This window comes from Leguminivora glycinivorella, chromosome 27 (assembly GCF_023078275.1).
Source record: "Leguminivora glycinivorella isolate SPB_JAAS2020 chromosome 27, LegGlyc_1.1, whole genome shotgun sequence".
NCBI classification, from domain to species: Eukaryota; Metazoa; Arthropoda; class Insecta; order Lepidoptera; family Tortricidae; genus Leguminivora; species Leguminivora glycinivorella.
In genome coordinates this window covers 1,399,863-1,420,704 of record NC_062997.1, presented here as the reverse complement: position 1 = coordinate 1,420,704, position 20,842 = coordinate 1,399,863, and the positions used below count along the sequence as shown (strand labels likewise).

Genomic DNA, 20,842 nt, shown 5'->3' with positions numbered 1-20,842 from the left:
TCAGGAACAAATATCTGTGCTCATCACACAAATAAATGCCCTAACCGAGATTCGAACCCGGGACCGCGGCGTAGCAGGCAGGGTCACTAGTCGGTCGCTAGGCCAGACCGGTTTATACACTATAACGGCCCGGCCACGACATTGGTGTAAGCGCGACAGCGGGAGCGGCGGCCATACATTGGAGCGAGACACAGCGATGGGACTTTTCATTCGCACGTATGGCTGCCGCTCACCGCTGTCGCGCTTAGACCAATGTCGTGGCCGGGCCATTATACATCGTGTTTTTGTTTTCCGTTAAATTCGACACGTAGCTAGGTTCAAAATCAGGATATGTATATCACTTTTAGTTAAATTGGCAAAAAAATTTTTTTCATCATTTTCATACATAATAAATGAATTCATTAGTGTGAGAGACCCTTAAGAATAACATTCAAGTTAGTGTCAAGTGATTGACGGCACATGTCTAAACAAATAACATTGGGAATTGGTAAAGGCTATCACACACGTGTTCAGTAATTATCTTTATTTTTTTAATAACTCGATAACCGTAAGAGTTAAGACGCTAGTTTCTTAGAGAAATTAATTGTATTTGATCTAAAGGAATTCAATAAAAACAGGGTGTAGGTATGTACTAGCCTTGTGAATAACTCTAAATACCTGCGCGCGCAGACATTAATTCTTTAATAAGCCAGTAATCGCTGGCTATCTCACGCGCTCTAGATTCTTTGTAGGTTGCGCGCGGAAAGTGCGTAATGTGCGAAGAAATAGAAAGGCTATACAATAACTTTAATGTATTTGTAAACACATATGGTTGATGGTGGCAAACAAGAATGCTGTCTAGTGCTACGCAGTAAGCAATATTATTTTCAAATTATAATATCTTTGTATACTTATATTGTATTGCTGATTTATGGCTGTAATCTCATGTCGAAGCCTGCGTTGCGGATACTCGGTTGTAAAATATTTAGTGTTATTTTTGCCCAATAAATACTACAATTAGTGAGTAGCAACACATTACCATTATATTAGACCATTTGTGACTGTGTGTAATAAAACGTCCCACTTTTTATATGAATAAACTGACAAAGCGGCTTTATAGCAATCGACAAAGTGGGACGTTTTCCCGTGCATACTCGCATTTCGTGGCACTTTTCTCTGGTCTTTAGTGTGAATGTATGATTACTTGTTTGTGTGTCGTTAATTTTTGTGTGTAAAATTGTTATCGTTGTTAAATGATTACGAATAAAAATATTTCTATTCTATTCAACACAAAACAAGCCTTGAGGTTTTTTTACCAGATCAATTTCGAACGGGGGATATATTAAGTACATATTAAACCCGTAAAAAACCGGCCAAGAGCGTGTCGGGCCACGCTCAGTGTAGGGTTCCGTAGTTTTCTGTATTTTTCTCAAAAACTACTGAACCTATCAAGTTCAAAATAATTTTCCTAGAAAGTCTTTATAAAGTTATACTTTTGTGATTTTTTTCATATTTTTATTTAAAGATATGGTTCAAAAGTTAGAGGGGGGGGGACGCACTTTTTTTTCCTTTAGAAGCGATTATTTCCGAAAATATTAATATTATCAAAAAACGATCTTAGTAAACCCTTATTAATTTTTAAATACCTATCCAACAATATATCACACGTTGGGGTTGGAATGAAAAAAAATAACAACCCCACTTTACATGTAGGGGGGGTACCCTAATAAAACATTTTTTTTTCATTTTTTATTTCTGCACTTTGTCGGCGTGATTGATATACATATTGGTACCAAATTTCAGCTTTCTAGTGCTAACGGTTACTGAGATTATCCGCGGACGGACGGACGGACGGACAGACAGACATGGCGAAACTATAAGGGTTCCTAGTTGACTACGGAACCCTAAAATGGAAGAACCTTAGGCACGCCACAGACAGTCTTAAAAATTCATAATCTTAAAAAAGATTTGTATGCAACCAATCTGAAAATTCTGTCCGTTTGAACTGACAGGTTGCATACAAATCTTTTTTAAGATTATGAATTTGCATTTTTACGACTGTGGCGTGCCTTAGACAAAAAAAAATAGCACTTTGTCGCGACCATATACTCCCGTTTTTAATTTCAGTCTGTCCCTGTGTGATGCGCCTATTTGGTAAGGGGTTAAGGCCTGCGCACACGCGGCAACCTGTCACGTCTGCCCAATGCTGGCTGACGCAACTGAGGCCGCGACCTTCCATATCGGCATTTCTTCATCGCATCGTGGCTGCAATACAAATTGTATGTACCGATCGTTTGAAGAAGGCTTCAATCAAGAGTACTTAATGGGTTATAAACGCACCGGAAACCCGGTTACAAAAAACGTACAATCAAATAGGCTAGTTTCCTATACTTAAAATAAAATATTTTATGCAGTGCACGAAATAAAACACCACATAATTAGAAGAAAGATGTGGATAGTAGTTATGTTTAAGCATAATTTCTATTTAATAAGTCAAAGAGAAAGATATAAAGTAAATGAATTGATCGAGACGTCACTCCTCAGTATTTCATAGTAATTCCATATTAGCAAATCGTTCTGACAGTTCTTAAGAAGCTGATTTGACTAGTAAGAAACTAGCCTATTGGGGATTTCGTCCTCTTAAAACCATATCAAGTTAAGAATATGGGCCAAATTGTCAAAACTGAGGTTCAAAAGTTTTAAGCCGGTGTCGAGAGATGGCAAACTATGCAATTACACATTTTACTTTGACAGTCATAGAAACTATAATACTTATCCTAGGTACCTAGAAATAAAAATAAAAAAGTGGCAACTTGCGTGGTAAACTTCTTACATAATCCTTTATTTTTAACCGTCTGCTGAATCTCAAAAGGAGGAAATTATCAATTGTGTTTTTTAATGTTTGTTCACCATAATATATCAATTTTTTTAAAGACGGCCGATCAAAATATTGTAGGTACTTAAAATTTTAAACATTTCGGGCTCAGCGGCAAATTGTCTTCATAAATTGCTTGCCTTTCTAAAGCTGGACGTTGGCGGAATCATCGACGACCCAAACTGACTGACAGACATGTCAACGCACAGCCGAAAACACTAGTCCTATATATTCTAAATTTAGCACGTAGGTACCATGATGATGAGATGACGAGTGACAGAGATGCATGGAAGAGAAAGACATGCTGCGCCGACCCCAAGTGACTGGGATAAGGGCAAGAGAATGATGATGAGCACGTAGGTACCATATAAGGTGTAGAGGAGCACTAAAAAATGATTTTTCAAAATTCACCTACCTAGTGACGATATGGGGGTCCAAAATGTGTATGGAAAAACAAGTTTAGATTAGAACGCGGGCACGCCTCGGACAGTGGCGATCAAATATATGAAAGAGGCGCGTTCCTAGCACACAGTCTAAGCTCGTGTAGGTGAACGCGTACCGCGTACCATGCTTGTATTGAGTGAGATATGACAGGTCGACTATTCGCGTTTTTGACAGGCGGTAACTGTGAGGTAACGGGGGTGGGTGTCACTTTCAGCGGGGAGCGGTAGTGGCCATACTGCACGATAGTACTCATTATTATGTGACGCGGGCGAAGCCACGGGAAAGAGCTAGTAGGCACATACTGCACTGTACTCATATGTTGTAAATCGCTATCTCGGTTCGTGACAGAGAGGCGTACACGAACATGTGCAGGTTGTTATAATTGGCCGCTAGAGGTCGTCGAGTTATCCTCAATGATGAAACTGTACGCTTTGCCTTGCAAGTACTTGTACCATTGTAGGTACCATAACTCAGTTAAGGCAGGGGCGGCTCACTCCGCGATTCCATAGCCGCGCTACAAGTACATGCGGGCGGCCGCGAGTTCGCGGCCTAATCAGGGGTGGCTCGAATTCTCACGGAACGCACGTTCGCACTTTCTATTGTTACTATACGTCGCGAGTTTTTTTAAAGGTTCATATGCGATATCCGCGTGTGGAATGGCTAATAATGCTTAGTTAAATAAACATCATGAATAAAATAGGACAATATTACACAGATCTACTATTGACTATGTCATTTATGCCCCACGGAAACGTTCAATCAGGCTTGTGACGTTGGGACTTAAACAAAAATATATAAATACTGTATATATATCTAGAAAGTACCCAAGACTTGAATATAATAACATAACATTTTATTTGAGTATTATTATTTTTTAATCCATAGGCAACCCTAACGTCCGACGCTGCGCACGTGCGGCTCGTTTCTTTGTAATCATTTTGTAGGCATTTAAAAAGGCGGCATTTCGTGAACTTCAAAGCAGTGGGCCTTCTGTACTTGTACTATTATATATTCTGTGGTTAAGGGCAGATCGTTTTATTTAAACTACACTTTATTTGACAAGTGAAGCGAAGGTATTTTTTTTCAGGTAGTTTATGTTTGACTAGAGTCAATTCAAGATAATAGGTATAGATGTAGTGCGATGTGTGTGTCTGTCTATGGCATCGTAGCTCCCGAACGGATGAACCGATTAACATTTACTTTTTTTTTTTGTTTGGAAGCCGAGTTAGTCGGGAGTGTTCTTAGCCATGTTTCATGAAAATCGGTCCACTATGTCACGGTTTTTTTCAAAATTCTTTTTTTTTGTACTAGCACCCGTGAAACACATGGAATTAGTAGGGTTCCATAAACTCTACGGAACCCTTAAATGCCCCAGATTTTTCGCACAAACAGAATGCATAATTATTATATCAGTCGCTTCACAATCATGGCTTTTTTCCTACCGCGTAACCATTACGTGACGTGTACGTGTCGTAACGTAAATTATTCGCAACGCACTAAAAACCAGTATAAATTTGACATTTGTGCGGGTACAGTTGATACGGGGCGTAAGGTTCTTTTTACACTGGTTTTACGATTTAAAATGGTTAATTTTAATCCATTTGCGTCATATACCGGAAGGCAGAATAGTGGTTTACACTTTACATGCGTAGGTACAGATTACAAGTTGGCTAATATGCGAAAATATTACCTTAGCCTTCTTATTTAATCTTGATCATTTAAACTAACCACCAACCTGCTTTTTAGGGTTCCGTAGTCAACTAGGAACCCTTAGTGCGTTTTCACATTATCCGATCCGATATCGGATGTCGGATCGATATCCCATACATTACAGGCGCCATCTTGGATTTTTTCTATTGAAATCCTTCCGACATCCGATATCGGATCGGATAATGTGAAAACGGCCTTATAGTTTCGCCATGTCTGTCTGTCCGTCCGTCCGTCCGTCCGTCTGCGGATAATCTCAGTAACCGTTAGCACTAGAAAGCTGAAATTTGGTACTAATATGTATATCAATCATGCCAACAAAGTGCAAAAATAAAAAATGGAAAAAAAATGTTTTATTAGGGTACTCCCCCTACATGTAAAGTAGGGGCTGATTTTTTTTTTCATTCCAACCCCAACGTGTGATATATTGTTGGATAGGTATTTAAAAATGAATAAGGGTTTACTAACATCGTTTTTTGATAATATTAATATTTTCGGAAATAATCGCTCCTAAAGGAAAAAAAAGTGCGTCCCCCCCCCTCTAACTTTTGAACCATATGTTTAAAAAATATGAAAAAAATCACAAAAGTAGAACTTTATAAAGACTTTCTAGGAAAATTGTTTTGAACTTTATAGGTTCAGTGGTTTTTGAGAAAAATACGGAAAACTACGGAACCCTACACTGAGCGTGGCCCGACACGCTCTTGGCCGGTTTTTATATTTACATTTGGGTCAAAACGTAGAAGCTAAATTTGACCCACTTCCCGGTTTCCGATTGAGCTGAAATTTTGCACACATATGTAAATCACGTGACAATGCAATATTATGGTATCATGGAGCTGATCTGATGATGGAGCAGAAAGGTGGTCATAGGAACTCTGTTATGAAACGTCGTATCCCCATCGAGTAAGGGGTTTTTAGAAACGTCTCGGAGAGCAGTAGATGACTGTTGAAAGAAAGATAGAGTCGGGGATAAAAGCTTGTGCCAAAAATGAATTTTATGCAAAAAACCTTATCTTGATCAAAACTGACCACCGACCTTATTTTTATGGGTTCACACTCCAATTATTAGAGTGCACACGTATATACAGTGGCTAACAAGCATTAGGCCATGATTCGCACATGATTGCCGCGAGAGTATGTCGCCGCGAGAGTATGTCGCCGCGAGATAGATGAAACGTCTTCTTCTAACTGTATTAATGACATAAGACGGGTAGTCTATCTCGCGGCGACATAATCTCGCGGCAATCATGTGCTAACCCTGCATTAGGACTGCCTGATGGTAAGCAACTACCGTACAGTCAACCAATTGAGCCCTAGGCCACTCTACAACCATGTCAAAATGACAAACAGCAAGAGATTTTCTTACAATCTGATTGAATGACTATGACATAGTTCTACAGTGGCCTAGGGTTCCAATTGGTTGACTATTTATCAGCACATCACATGCAAGTTTTGATTAAAGCGACACCTAGATATTAATAAATTTCATTTGCATTTTGCGTCGAGTGAAGTAAGATACATACATACATATACATACAATCACGCCTGTATCCCATAAAGGGGTAGGCAGAACACATGAAACTACTAAGGCTTCAGTGCCACTCTTGGCAAATAAGGGGTTGAAAGAAAACAAAACTGTGACATTGCAGTGACAGGTTGCCAGCCTCTCGCCTACGCCACAATTTAACCCATATCCCATAGTCGCCTTCTGCGACACCCACGGGAAGAAAGGGGGTGGTGAAATTCTTAACCCGTCACCACACAGGCAAGTGAAGTAAGATACCTACTGGTAATATCCATTATTATTTTTAGGAATCCAGGTCTATGGGTCTAGAAGTATATTTAGAGCTCGAACAACCCCAAAATGGAGAGTTATTCTATGTTTTCATGTCAAAATTACAGGGTCAACGTTGATAAAATGCGATTTCAATTTCATTTTTTTTTAAGACCTAAGTAACTTTTAGGCAATGAATAATTGTACATACATACGTAAACTCAGCCTGTATTCCCAAAATGGGTAGGCAGAGCTTAGTCGCAAATATTTCAGACGTGAAACGGTGGATGCCACACACGGCAATTGTAGTTTCACTGTCAAACCACAAGCGACTTATCGAGAATAACACAATGCTTTGTATGTAGGTCGAGCAGGTTGAAAAATTAGCAATGCGACGGCGAGATGGAAACTTAAGACGATGTGTTTTAGAGATGGGCCGAATATTCGGCAAATATCGGTATTCGGCAAGTTTTTCAATGTTCGCATTCGGCCGAATAGTTCGGTTATATTGCCGAATATTTACCGAATAAACAAAGTAAATTAATAGCGTATGTAAGTTTTTTTCGTTATTCATCGGATAATGACATCCTATTTCAGCATTCTAAGAAACCACCAAAGGGAGTTAAAAATGCGTTAAAATATAAGTACCTACAATAATTAATTAATTTTATTTATTTATTTAAACTTTATTGCACAGTAAAATTATACAGTTACAAAAGGCGAACTTAATGCTACATGGCATTCTCTACCAGTCAACCTTTAGGCCAAACAGAGAAGACCAAAAAAAGGTGCGGGATATGTAAAGAACACTAAAGACTTGATTTTATTGGACTACGTTATAGAAAAAAAAATAGGGACTTATATATATATATTTACCTATTAAAATAACGTAGCTTAAGATACAAAACCAAAATTTTCTTATGCACTTAATTATAGGAATATTAAGAGCCTTAGTACCCATTATTTATCAATCATTGAAAAGTTTTTAAATCTAATCCAGGCTTTAAAATATGGCGGAACCGAATATTCGGCCGAATGTTCGGTTCGGTAACAGCTGAACCGAATGTTCGGCCGAATATTCGTATTCGGCAAAGTCCGTATTCGGCCCATCTCTATTCGTATATTGGGTCGTATATATTCGTATATTCGTGGGTTGGGGTCTGTGTTTCGTATATTGGGTGTTTAAAACTGTAGTACCTACCTACCTAGGCGACTGAGCTTCGCTCGGAGTTCGAAAACTCGAAAATTCGCGTTCTATCCCACGGGGCCAGAATATACGGCGTTTGTGGATTCGCTACGCACACTGATATTTAATACATCTTTGTTAACCCCCGACGCAAAAACGACGGGATTTTATAAGTTTGACGTGTCTGTCTGTGTGTGTGTCTGTCTGTGGAATCGTAGCTCCCGAACGGATGAACCGATTTAGATTTAGTTTTTTTTGTCTGAAAGCTGAGTTAGTCGGGAGTTTTCTTAGCCATGTTTCATGAAAATCGGTCTACTATGTCGTAGTCGGGGTTTTTTTCAAAATTTTAATTTTGTGATTAGTTTATTTTTATACCAAGTTGTCATGTTCTCTAAATTATTTCGCTTACTGCTCCCACATTCGCGAATTTCTGTTTTGCCCTATGGTTGACTGGTAGAGAATGCCTTAAGGCATTAAGTCCGCCATTTGTACTTTTTTTTGTGCGCAATAAAGTTTAAATAAATAAATATAATGTTATTTGATACACTGATGTTGACATTTTTGTTTTATATTTGTAGTTATTTTGATGGCTACTTCAACTGTACCTACGGTCGCGCATTACCCTCAATTGAAGATACATATCGTTTTAAATACCAAGTCCTAGCCAAACATACCCACGGCCCGCCTGATAATAAGCAGATGCCGTAGTCTATGCACGACACCTTCAGAGTAGGTACTTATAAAAGGCGAACTTATTAGCTTGGCATGTGTATTTTCTTTCTTTGTAAATGACGATCCTCATTTGGGAGACACAATTATTTTTATTTGGAATTTATTATGTAATTTTTGACGATCATGATGAGAAGATAAACATAATTTTGACATGTAGCAAATTTATAGTGTAATTTTTATCATGAAATAAAGAAATCTAATCTAATCTAATCTATTGCTTGTACCGTCACCGGCATAAATAAGTGATTTTTGTACCTTGTCGCTTTTAATTGTTTTACAATTTCGTATGAGTATGACATTTCAAACAAGACATTAAGACGCTGACAGCACCCAATGGCCTTGACGCTAGCGTACACTGTCTAATCGAATGGGAGTAAGTGAGAGCGCGATGTCACTAAAAGAGGACGGATAGGTACGAAAAGTGCGGAAAAATATTAAAATAAAATAGAAAGATGCATTATTCGTGCAAAATGTTTCGCTAGTGTTTTAGATATATTTGTTATTATAATAAAGACAACTAAGTGAATAATTGACGACACACAACCGTTTAATGACGAACTCGAGACCAATCTTTGCAATTTTTTTCTATCGAGCCGATTTCATTAAATCGTGTATCTAGTACGGCTATGTTCTTTGAAATATAATGAATAATAACATATAATTTACTTGCCTTACTAAGACTAATAGTTTGTCTTAAAAAACTGCGCAAGTAACATAAATTTTACGCAATTGGGTGTTGTCAGCCCCTTAATGTGACAAAGTCTAGAAATCATCACATATTTATGCCGGTGACTGTACCTATCGTATCAAAATGGAGACAAATAAGTATAAAGCTCGTCTGGTGGAAAGCGCGCACCGTAGCCTAATGCTCGTAACTTAGCAACCTCTAGTAATTGGAACCGTGTCGGACTGATGAAAATTGTAAGGAATCGAATACTTATATTATATTGACCTAGTTTCTTGAGAGGGATTTCACGGTATGATTATTTTCATTTGTTTGTAGGTAGTTTTCTATTGATAAATATTAGAGATTCAAATTATATTTCGTTTAGGGTAGCCAATAAATGGAACAAACCCAAAGGTTCCTATAGTTGACTACGGAACCCTAAAAAAGCTATAAAAAATCGATTAATTGAATCTTAAATTACCCAATTCTTCAATAATTTGATAAAGTAACATTCCACTGATTGCCCAACCACAGACAAGGCTGCAAGCTGAAGTCTTAAAAGGAAAATTTAAAACAAATACCCCATCTTACCTTTAACTCGGAACTGCAATTTTCTTTCTAAAATATTACACAAAGTCGTTCAATTTAATATCACAACACGCACAATTACACAAAATCCACTGTGAATTTTGACAGCTGTCGGTATTTTTTTTTTTCGAAAATGTAGTCTGTGGCCGAAGACGTGCGGTAGTACGGAGACCGCTTTAGTAACTGTAAGTTGGTTGCTTGACCACTTTCGAATCTGCAGTTAATGTTTACAAACCTATCGAGTGACTCATCAAACTACTTTTCTTTCTTACCACAAAGAAACTAAGACTTAAAACAGTGTATCATGCGTGTATTTGTATTTGGTAATGGTTCTGTTAACTTTTGACGTAAGTAAAATCAAATATAGGTTTTATCCGCTTACGTTAGAGCTGACGGGCTGGTAGTAGATATCGCTATGTCGATTAAGGTTGCATATGTATTTGCATCGACTTCTGCTTTAAGTTAAAACTAGTGTTTAGAAGTTGGTTAAATTTTAGAAATAACGTACTAGTGCAGTACTTCGGGCAGGGAAGTTAGGAAACATACTGCACTTATCATCACATATAATATAACAATGGACGCCTACATCTCTAGAGTGTTACTAACGGACTACGGTGACTGCTTACCGTCAGTGGGCCTTATACTTGTTTGCCACATAAATAAATTGAACCGCGATCGCGAGTGTAGCGAGTGAATTTGTGATTTTTGCCGTGGTTGATTATTAGATTGAGTGAATTTTTATCTGTTTTCTGTTTTTTCTTTGTTCTATTAGGGTGAATATATAATAAGTTTTAAGTAAAAATAATGCCGATCTCGGCTTTTAACCTAAATTATTTTATAAACAAAATACCTACTTACTACACCAACGCCTAAACCCAATTAAAGAGCAAAATGTTGTTATGAAAATAATTATTACCTTGCAGGCAATTATCGTGTAGGGTTTTAGTTAAAACAAATAGTTTGAATCATTTGATGAAAATAATGCAAAATTAAACAAAGTGGAGAATATTCACTGATCTAAAGTATGCAATACATGCGCTGGGTTCCTTAAATTGTTTTTGGAATCCATTTAATGTATTGATAAGGCAAAAATTCAAGTATCCAATGACGCAAACAATTATCTTTAAAAGTTTGAAACGTCAAACATCTGTCATAATGCGCTGTCAACAAACTAGTGAGTTGAGTCGGGATTGTCGTAAATTTTGTAAAAATATCGAATACATACAGTGTTTTATCCAACTAAAATTCGCATTATATTTAAATTCGTTCAATAATGACGGAAATATGGAGTTTAGATGCACTTTGTCGATGTTGTCATGCAGACGGTGATTTCAAAGATTTACGATCCGTGTATGTTTTCGATGATACGCCAGAAAGTTACCTTAACATGTTACTGGAGACCTTGGGAGTCACTGTGAGTAGTTAATAATGAGCAAACACTAGTTATTTAGGTGGTTTACTTAAGTTATGCGGGATATTGCGTCAATGCGCTGAGCTGCAAGTCTTGGCAAAATATCAAAAATGGTTTTAAGTAATAAAACATGCTATGGCATCTATCTGATGCTCGAATTTTAGACATTGTGAACGAAATCAAATATGTATTAACAAAATAACTGCAAACAGGATTAAAACATATCAAAATAATGATGGTCATTGATAAGAAATATAAACCCTCTCAAGATATGAGTTAATCTTATTTATTACTAATTAATAAACGTTAATACTTGATTATAAACTGAAATACATATCATACACCAAAGTAAAAGCGACCAAATCCACTGGTTGCCAAACCAGGAATCAAAACTGACTCTTAAGTGTGTTTTCACATTATCCGCTCCGATATCGGATGTAGGAAGGATTTCAATGGCAAAAATTAAAGATGGCGACTTAAATATATATATATATCAGTCCTACATCCAATCCCGTGTGGTGGTGGGTTAAGAATTTCACCACCCCCTTTAATCCCTTGGGTGTTGTAGAAGGTGACTGTGGGATATGGGTTAAATTGTGGCGTAGGCGAGAGGCTGGCAACCTGTCACTGCAAATGCAATGTCACAGTTTCGTATTCTTTCAACCCCCAAGCCAACAGCCAAGAGTGGCACTGAAACTTGAGTAGTTTCATGTGCTCCGCCTACCCATTCATGGGATACAGGCGTGATTGTATGTATGTATGTATGTACATCCAATATCGGATTGGATAATGTGAAACTGCACTAAGACTGCTTCAAAATGTAAAAATCTCCTGAATTTTCAGATAAAACTTCCATCAGTAGAAGCGAGCTACTCCATTTGCGATGCATGTATCCTGGAGCTCCGCAACGCTACCAACTTTAAGAAGAAGGTTCTGGAATGCGAGACAAAGTTTGAAGAATATTGCAAAAGTAAGAAGGACAAATAATAAGAATAAAATTTTCAATTCGTAACCGCTATTCGATACCGGTTATGCTCTTAAATGGATCACCAGCATTAATGTTACATCCTGTATTGACCGGGATATAGACCGTGATTACCTGATCATGATGCCTGCATCAAAATATCGGGAGTTTGACAAAAATCAAGAAGGTAATCACGGTCTATATCCCGGTCAATATAAGTCTAAATATATTTATTATTTTCAGATGAGTTGTCACAGACAAGTTACGATATAAAGACTGAACCGGAATATTTAGGTAAGTGAACAGTGTTGCAACTAAATAAGAAAGAAAGAAAGGCGTAGAAACTAGGTCCATGGGGTCCCAGCGCGAACAAGTTGTTCACAGAAATCGCGAAGCGTCTGGTTGAGGTAACTGGTGACCGGAGAGCTGGCGACTCCCTCGCACAAAGTATCAGCATTGCGATACAGCAAGGAAATGTCGCCAGTATCCTTGTTACAATGCCTCAAGGGCCTATTTTAGACGTTAGCTAGCTTTTAAGTTTAGTCTTAGTTTCTTATATAATTATGTAAATAATTTCATGTAAATAAAGATATTAAATAAAAATAAGAAATGAATTCATAGTTTCATATTTTTATTACTATCAATATAATACTTTAGCTGTCAAATTTTGAACTATGAATCATATTACATATTTTTAAATTAAAGGAAAAATGGAAAAATTCACACCCCTGGCAGGACTCGAACCTGCGACCTTTGGCCTTGCCGGGGCCAAAGGTCGCAGGTTCGAGTCCTGCCGGAGGTGTGAATTTTTCCATTTTTCCTGCGCAGTTGGTTGGTAAGCGCGATGGCCCCGGCAAGGCCAAAGGTCGCAGGTTCGAGTCCTGCCGGAGGTGTGAATTTTTCCATTTTTCCTTTAATTTAAAAATATGTAATATCGCTCGCAGACGTTTCTGCATGATAAAAAACAAATTTATGAATCATATTGCCGGGGATATAGACTGTAAAGTCTGTAAATACCATTTTTTTAGGGTTCTGTACCATAAAAGGTACAAAACGAAACCTTATGGTGCCGCTCTGTCCGTTTGTCTGTCTGTCATATTACTATATATCTCTAGAACTACTATTTTTAGCTTCAATATTTCGATTAAAAACTAAGTCATTGATGTTATAGCAAGACCAGTTCTCGGAAAACATAAAAACGAACTCTAACACCTAGTTAGATCGATTTTTCGTTATTCGTACGTGTTTTTTTTTATGAGCCGTATTTTAGTAGTAGTATATTTTATTTAAATATTTGTTTCAGATGACTTTGATAACAATGATTATGATTATGGTAAGTACGTTTTTATTTAATAGTCTATTCTCTATTGCATAATGTGACAAAATGACAGTGATAGTTAGATTTTTTGTGACGGCAACTGCGCAAAATAGTAGGATTAATTACAGGACATGATAAACTGAACAAACACCTCAATAACATAGGTATAACCGATAGCCCCATGTGCAGGGCGTGCATGGAAGCGGAAGAGACCATCAAACACTTTATTCCGGATTGTAAACAGGAAGAAGTATATAGGAACAAGTACGCCGAATACACTAAAAGAGGTATTTAGCAACCTGAAAACACTGCTAGGATTTGTAGAGGAGCTGGAGTGGCTAGAGTAGTGCTACCTTGTCAAATTCACCCAAAATAGGCACAATAGTTGTCGACTTGCGGAAAATGCCCAATAAAACTAACTAACTAACTATATTTTTTGTGCTTTGTTGTGCAAGGTAAAAATTGTACTTTTTTATGGTTGAGTTATTCAGGATGTCAGATACTTTTAGTGCGTTGTTTTATCCACCACTACTGATGCTGACTGAACCTGTGTTTGTATGGACATCCGAATTACCTGTCTGTATACTTTTGAAACTATTGTAATGTCGAAATATTATTTCTAAAGCACTTTCATCGACAAACACTTTTCTTGCAGGTGATGCTGATGAAGTTAAGGACGGTAGTAAAAATCTAGGTGCGTATAACTAGGGTTGTTTCAGCAACAACCGAAGGTAGGTTTACTTTACTTTACTTTACAATTAAGGGATCTGGCTCAATCCGTAAAGATCCTGTCTGCTAAGCCGTGGTCCTGGGTTCGAAGCCCGGTGAGGGCATTTCCTGAGTCATGGATGTCTTCTATGTATAATATAAGTATGTATTTATCTATTTAAGTATGTTGTACAAGCTTTGCTTAGTTTGGGGCTAAGTTGACCTGTGTAAGGTGTCCCCAATATTTATTTATTTATAATTTTATAATCTTAAATAATGCTAGTCATTAAGGATTTTCTGATCCGTTTTTTTTTTTCACCAGTTGGCGCTATTGAGGCGTCAGATCTTTCTGACAGCAAACTTTAACATCCACCAATCATATTATGATGATAATGATGTGATGTGATTGGCCCTTAAGGGCCAGTTGCATCAACCACATTTGACAGACACATCATCGTCACTCAGCAGACTTCTAATGGAACTTCTCATACAATAAAATTTAACGAACGCTTTAACGGTGACAGACGGTTTGGTGCAACCGGCCCTTAATCTACGTTTATTTGATTGGTGGATTTGCGAAAAAAAAAAACTATTAAGAAAACCGTCATTACGTCATTAATGTCCTACCGATGTTTCGGAACAATAACATGTTTCTGTCGGACACTACTATTACTGTAGATTCCTATGCAAATCAGCTTCTTTTTAAGAACTGTCAAAACGATTTGCTAATATGGAATTACTATGAAATACTGAGGAGTGACGTCACGGTCAATTGATTTACTTTATATCTTTCTCTTTGACTTATTAAATAGAAATTATGCTTAAACATAACTACTATCCATATCTTTCTTCTAATTATGTGGTGTTTTATTTCGTGCACTGCATAAAATATTTTATTTTAAGTATAGGAAACTAGCCTATTTATAAAACACCTATTCTTTTTGTTAGGGCAATTTGTATCTTCATTTTTCAGAATTCACTGAAACAACTGTCAAGAGGCCAGCCAAAAACATTAAGAAAGAAAAAGAATGTAAGTGTTTTGCAAGTTTTTAGGGTTCCGTAGTCAACTAGGAACCCTTATAGTTTCGCCATGTCTGTCTGTCCGTCCGTCCGTCCGTCCGCGGATAATCTCAGTAACCGTTAGCACTAATAAGCTGAAATTTGGTACCAATATGTATATCAATCACGCCGACAAAGTGCAAAAATAAAAAACGGAAAAAAATGTTTTATTAGGGTACTCCCCCTACATGTAAAGTGGGGGCTGATATTTTTTTTCATTTCAACCCCAACGTGTGATATATTATTGGATAGGTATTCAAAAATGAATAAGGGTTTACTAAGATCGTTTTTTGGTAATATTAATATTTTCGGAAATAATCGCTCCTAAAGGAAAAAAAAGTGCGTCCCCCCCCCCCCTCTAACTTTTGAACCATATGTTTAAAAAATATGAAAAAAATCACAAAAATAGAACTTTATAAAGACTTTCTAGGAAAATTGTTTTGATCTTGATAGATTCAGTAGTTTTTGAGAAAAATACGGAAAACTACGGAACCCTACACTGAGCGTGGCCCGACACGCTCTTGGCCGGTTTTTTTACAATACCAAAGACAATACAATATGTAACTCTGTATAGACGGATAGTCTATGAAAAAAAAACGTACCTCAAAGCCATAGAGAAAAAGGTACGGTGGCCTAGATGGCGTTACACTTTTGGAGAACATTCGGCTAGATGGTTTTAATATTAATATTTGACATTTTAACACGTTACATATCAAGCTAACAATATGGGCCAAATTGTCATAACTGAGGTTCAAAAGTTTTAAGCCTGTGTCGAGAGATGGCAGTCTGTGGACTGTGATTACACATTTTACTTTGACAGTAACTCGATCCTCTTTGACAATACTGGCTCCATTGTTAAGATTCTATCCATCATTTCTTTGTACTTTCGTTAACTTCTGTATTAGATACGCAGAAAAATTATACCTGGACCCTTAGCACATGATTCGCGCGAGAGGATGTGAGCGCAAGATACATCACACGTCTTCTTCTATTCGTATCAATGACATAAGGACGGGTATTCAGTCTCGTGGCGACATCCTCTCACGCTAATCTTGTGCTAACGATATTGAACTTTTAATGAAAATCACCCTTTTTACTTACGCCATTTGAAAAAAAAAATTTTTAAGTCTTATATCCGTGTCCTCATAATTTCCTCGACTCCTGTTGATCTACAGTTTTCGTCACTCTGATTAAGTAAATCAATTTCTAGAGGACAGGATTTGCGCTGGAACACTTGGAACTCCACTTGATGCCCATATAATGAAATATTTCATATAAAAAGACCAGGTGTCCGCTTCTCAAAACCAAAGAAGATCGATCGATTATAGAGAGTTACTGTCGAAGTAAAATGTGTAAACACAGTGCATAGACTGCCATATATTGACACAGGCTTAGAACTTTTGAACCTCAGTTTTGACAATTTGGCCCATATTCTTAGCTTGATATGTGTTAAAATGCCAAATATTAATATTAGCGCCATCTAGCCGAGCGAACCTTTTTCTGTATGGTACTGAGGTACGTTTTTTTCTTAGACTATCTGTCTATACGGAGTTATATATGTCTTTGTCAAAACTAAAAGTTACAAGCGGAAATCCCTTTCCAACTTGTCATATTAGACATTGACTACCTTTGTAAATTGTAACCTGTTGCTTCGAGAAATGGGCCCCAGAAGAGATCCTGAGAGTGTTTAGTCCCTGATATTTAATGTTACCTTTGTGTTTCAGCTGATAACAGCCACTTAGAAATTGCAATAGACGTGAAACCAAAGATAGAGGGTAAACCGAAGAAGAGAAACAAAACATCCATCAAAGGTAGGCATTAGTACAGTATAGAACTAGTACTAAATCTTCCAACAAACGTACGCCGCGCGGTGTGCACACAAGCGCGTCGTGTACGTACGCAACACTTGCAAGCGGATTTGGATAAACTTGGATAATAATAATTAAAAAAACTTGTATCTTCGTCTGTCAATGAAAAGAAAATTGTAGTAAGTATGTATGGAATGCATATAGACTTACTGCGTTTTAACTTTGAGGAGCAGCGTGAGATACGAGATTTTTTAAAAGTAGTGACGATATGCCCCACAAAATTAAAATTTTGAAAAACCCCCGACCGTGACATAGTGGACCGATTTTCATGAAACATGGCTAAGAACACTCCCGACTAACTCAGCTTTCAGACAAAAAAAAACTAAATCTAAATCGGTTCATCCGTTCGGGAGCTACGATGCTGTGGCACACACACAGACAAACAGACAGACACGTCAAACTTATAACACCCCGTCGTTTTTGCGTCGGGGGTTAAAAATGATATTTTTGTGTTTTCTAACTGATATACTTAATGTGGTATTATTATACTAATACTTATAGTTAATAGTAAATAACAACAACTTACTTTGGACGATGTCGAGTAACATTTATAGTAATTTTGTTCAACCACGTGCTTTCGAACGCAGTAAGACTGAGACTTTATCATTTCCCTAAATTTGTTTAGCGAAATGATAAAACTCGTTGACTTTATAAGCTCGTTTCGTCAACTTACTGACGTGGTTCAGGGACTTCATCAAATCCCTAAACAAATCTAGTGAAATGACAAAACGTGGCGTGTCTATTGGTCGATTTTGTGATTTCACTAAACAGAGTAAGGGTTTTAGTCAAATGACTGAAATTTTCTAGAGAAATGATAAAATGGATTCGCCATTTTGACATCCTGTGTGATTTGATCATATCCCTTAGTTATTTGATGAAATCTCTGTTTTGGCCATTTCCTTGCGACATATACATAGGCTCAATGCAAGTACTATGCGCATTGCAAAACAAATTCATAAAGTATTTATTTTACAGGTAAATCATCAAAAACCAAGCCCAAAGTAAAAGAAGAGGAATCCTTAGTAGTAACAGTAAAAACAGAGACGGGGGAGCTATACTCCTGTAAAACCTGCGGCGCAAACTATGAACACCTGGATCAGCTCAACCAACATATTAACATAGATCATTTCAACGGGTACAAATGCATGTACTGTCCCGAAACCTTCAAAATCGAGAATAGGTACAAAGTGCATAATCGATTAGTACACAATGATTTAAAACCATTCCCCTGCGAGCACTGTGGAAGAAAAGTAGCGTCCAAAACTTCGCTCCTAGAGCATATAAATTCTGTGCATACTAAAGAAATATATTTCCAATGCGATGTGTGTCAGAAGAAATTCCATCATAAACAAGTGCTGAGGATACATTTGAAGAAACATGACGGTACTTTCAGAAAATTAATTTGTGAGCAATGTGGGGTAGGCTGCAATGACAAGACAAATCTAAGATATCATGTTTTGACAGTTCACGAGAAGATCAGGATGTTCAATTGTCAAGAATGTGATAAGAAATTTTCTGCCATGAAACATTTGAAGGTGCATATGAGGTTTCACACAGGGGAAAGACCATACGAGTGCGATATATGTAATAATGCTTTCATTTCACAAGACGCGCTGACTGTCCACAAAAAGGGACACACGAAAGATGGTTACAAATGTAAGAATTGTGACAAAGTGTTCCCTACTAGAGGCTTATACGCGTCTCATTATAGAAAACATGTTAGTACTAAGCCATTTAAATGTCATTTATGTTATAAGGAATTTGCTGGCAAATACTCTTTAAATCGACATTTACTTGAGCATACCGGGGCCCGACCATTTGTATGCTCAATCTGTGGTAAAGCCTTCACACAGAAAGCTCAACTAGTTAGACATAACAGACGTTTACACGACCCTAATAAACCAGAAGTGATCAAAGAAAAGTGTAATTTGTGCAAAAGGACAGTTCCCAATTTAGAGAAACATATGTTAGCGCATACTAACAAGCCATATCCTTGTCATTTGTGTGAGAAGAGATATCCGGAGCAGAATGCCTTGAACAGACATCTACAGAGACATACTGGGGTCAAGCCGCATCAATGTCAATTATGTGACAAAGGTTATATTCAATTGAAGACTCTTAGAGGACATATGATGAAAGTACACAAATTGCCTTTGAAAACTGAGCAGGAAGATCATTTTGACAGTGTTGTTAATACTTATACTATTCAGAATTTGAAGAGGAAGACAGTTTTCCTTGAATGTTAGAAATATATTAATGTCACACGAAAAGCTTTATTTAAGAAAAGGGTTTATCACATTAGGCACACTTGGGCATTTTCACGAAAAAAGATTCAAAACCTTTTTCTTTTCAAAAAAGGTAGTAGTAGTAGTAAAACACTTTATTGTACCAGAAAATACTACCGCACAAGAAAAAGGCTTATCACTAGTACAAAGGCGAACTTATCCCTTTAAGGGATCTCTTACAGTTAACCTTGGTTAAGGGTAAATTTATTGTTTTTCTTACTCAGAATCACGAGCCCTTTCTATCCTACTAGGCGGAAAAAAGCGTCCCAAATATTTTTTTTTCACTTCGTTACTATTTTTCAAACACTACAGCGGTTACAAAGTATGCAAAATAATAGAAAATTTTGGGACCATTTTTTGCTTTCTTTTTTTTATCCTAGATTGAAAGGGCTCGCGGTTCTGAGTAGGAAAAATATAAAATTTGCATACCTTAAAAAACATTTTTTTTTTGTGATTATTCTCGCAAAAATGCCCACTATGCCACTTAGGGTCTCCCCAAACCTATCGACGCGGAATCGGCCTTTGCTGACCAAAAATCACTCGTGAGTATGACCATGGCTACGCTCGTTCATCGTCGTAAGCTTCTTCATACTAACGACCAGGGATGTAACGGAGCTCTGCTTCTGCTTCCGTTTCTGCGGAACTTCCGTTTTGTTTTACACATCCGCTTCTGTTCCGGTTCTGTTATTTTTCAAACGGAAGTTATAGCGGATGTCGGAACCTATAGCGACGGTGGGACATGAGCGGCGTACATCAAAGACCAACTGGTCTATACCTGTCATTCGCTCATCTCTCCGCTTGCCGCGTGCTGCGATACTAAACATCAATCGCTTCATTCCATTGCGCGCCAATATTTGTCCTGTCCACCTAGTTAGTAGCGAGTGAACAACTATTCAGTGGTGCAGGGCTTATCTACGATCCCCTTAGAAGCAAACTGCCGGGAGATAAAGCTGCTAAGCTTTTGTTTATTAAATACAGTTTACTTCTTTTATAATCACTCCATTTAATTTAAAAATTTATATGTGTGCTAACAATTACACATATAATTTTTACTGGTTAGTTTTGGATTGTATTATAGGTACTACCTACGAGTAAGTTTTCTTTTCGTTTCTAAAACCTTTTACGGCATAATACATACATACATACATACAATCACGCCTCTATCCCATAAAGGGGTAGGCAGAACACATGAAACTACTAAAGCATCAGTGCCACTCTTGGCAAATAAGGGGTTGAAAGAAAACGAAACTATGACATTGCAGTGACAGGTTGCC

General features: G+C 37.4%; 2 protein-coding genes across 3 annotated transcripts in view; one reads left to right on the top strand and one right to left on the bottom strand.

The window, feature by feature from the left end:
• The window catches only part of LOC125240351 (scavenger receptor class B member 1), a 180,467-nt gene extending 170,348 nt beyond the window's left edge, over positions 1–10,119 (bottom strand). For both annotated transcript variants that reach the window (XM_048148246.1, XM_048148249.1), the window contains exon 1: positions 9,959–10,119. The gene's annotated coding sequence lies outside the window, so the exon portion shown is untranslated. The remainder of the gene's footprint in view (positions 1–9,958) is intronic.
• Positions 10,120–11,142: 1,023 nt separating this feature from the next.
• Positions 11,143–20,160, top strand: LOC125240279 (zinc finger protein 484-like). The gene is made up of 8 exons (XM_048148146.1): positions 11,143–11,369; positions 12,210–12,336; positions 12,574–12,624; positions 13,634–13,663; positions 14,304–14,342; positions 15,330–15,386; positions 17,140–17,226; positions 18,259–20,160. The coding sequence occupies exons 1-8, from the start codon at positions 11,229–11,231 to the stop codon at positions 19,527–19,529; spliced, it is 1,803 nt and encodes a 600-aa protein (XP_048004103.1). The 5' UTR covers positions 11,143–11,228; the 3' UTR covers positions 19,530–20,160.
• Positions 20,161–20,842: the final 682 nt, after the last annotated feature.

Bases quoted from the DNA above. Each gene is read 5' to 3' on its own strand.
- LOC125240279 (XM_048148146.1), top strand. From the start codon at position 11,229: ATGACGGAAATATGGAGTTTAGATGCACTTTGTCGATGTTGTCATGCA. The intron at 12,337-12,573 runs GTAAGAAGGACA...TATTATTTTCAG, and splicing joins GTTTGAAGAATATTGCAAAA to ATGAGTTGTCACAGACAAGT. The intron at 15,387-17,139 runs GTAAGTGTTTTG...TTTGTGTTTCAG, and splicing joins CATTAAGAAAGAAAAAGAAT to CTGATAACAGCCACTTAGAA.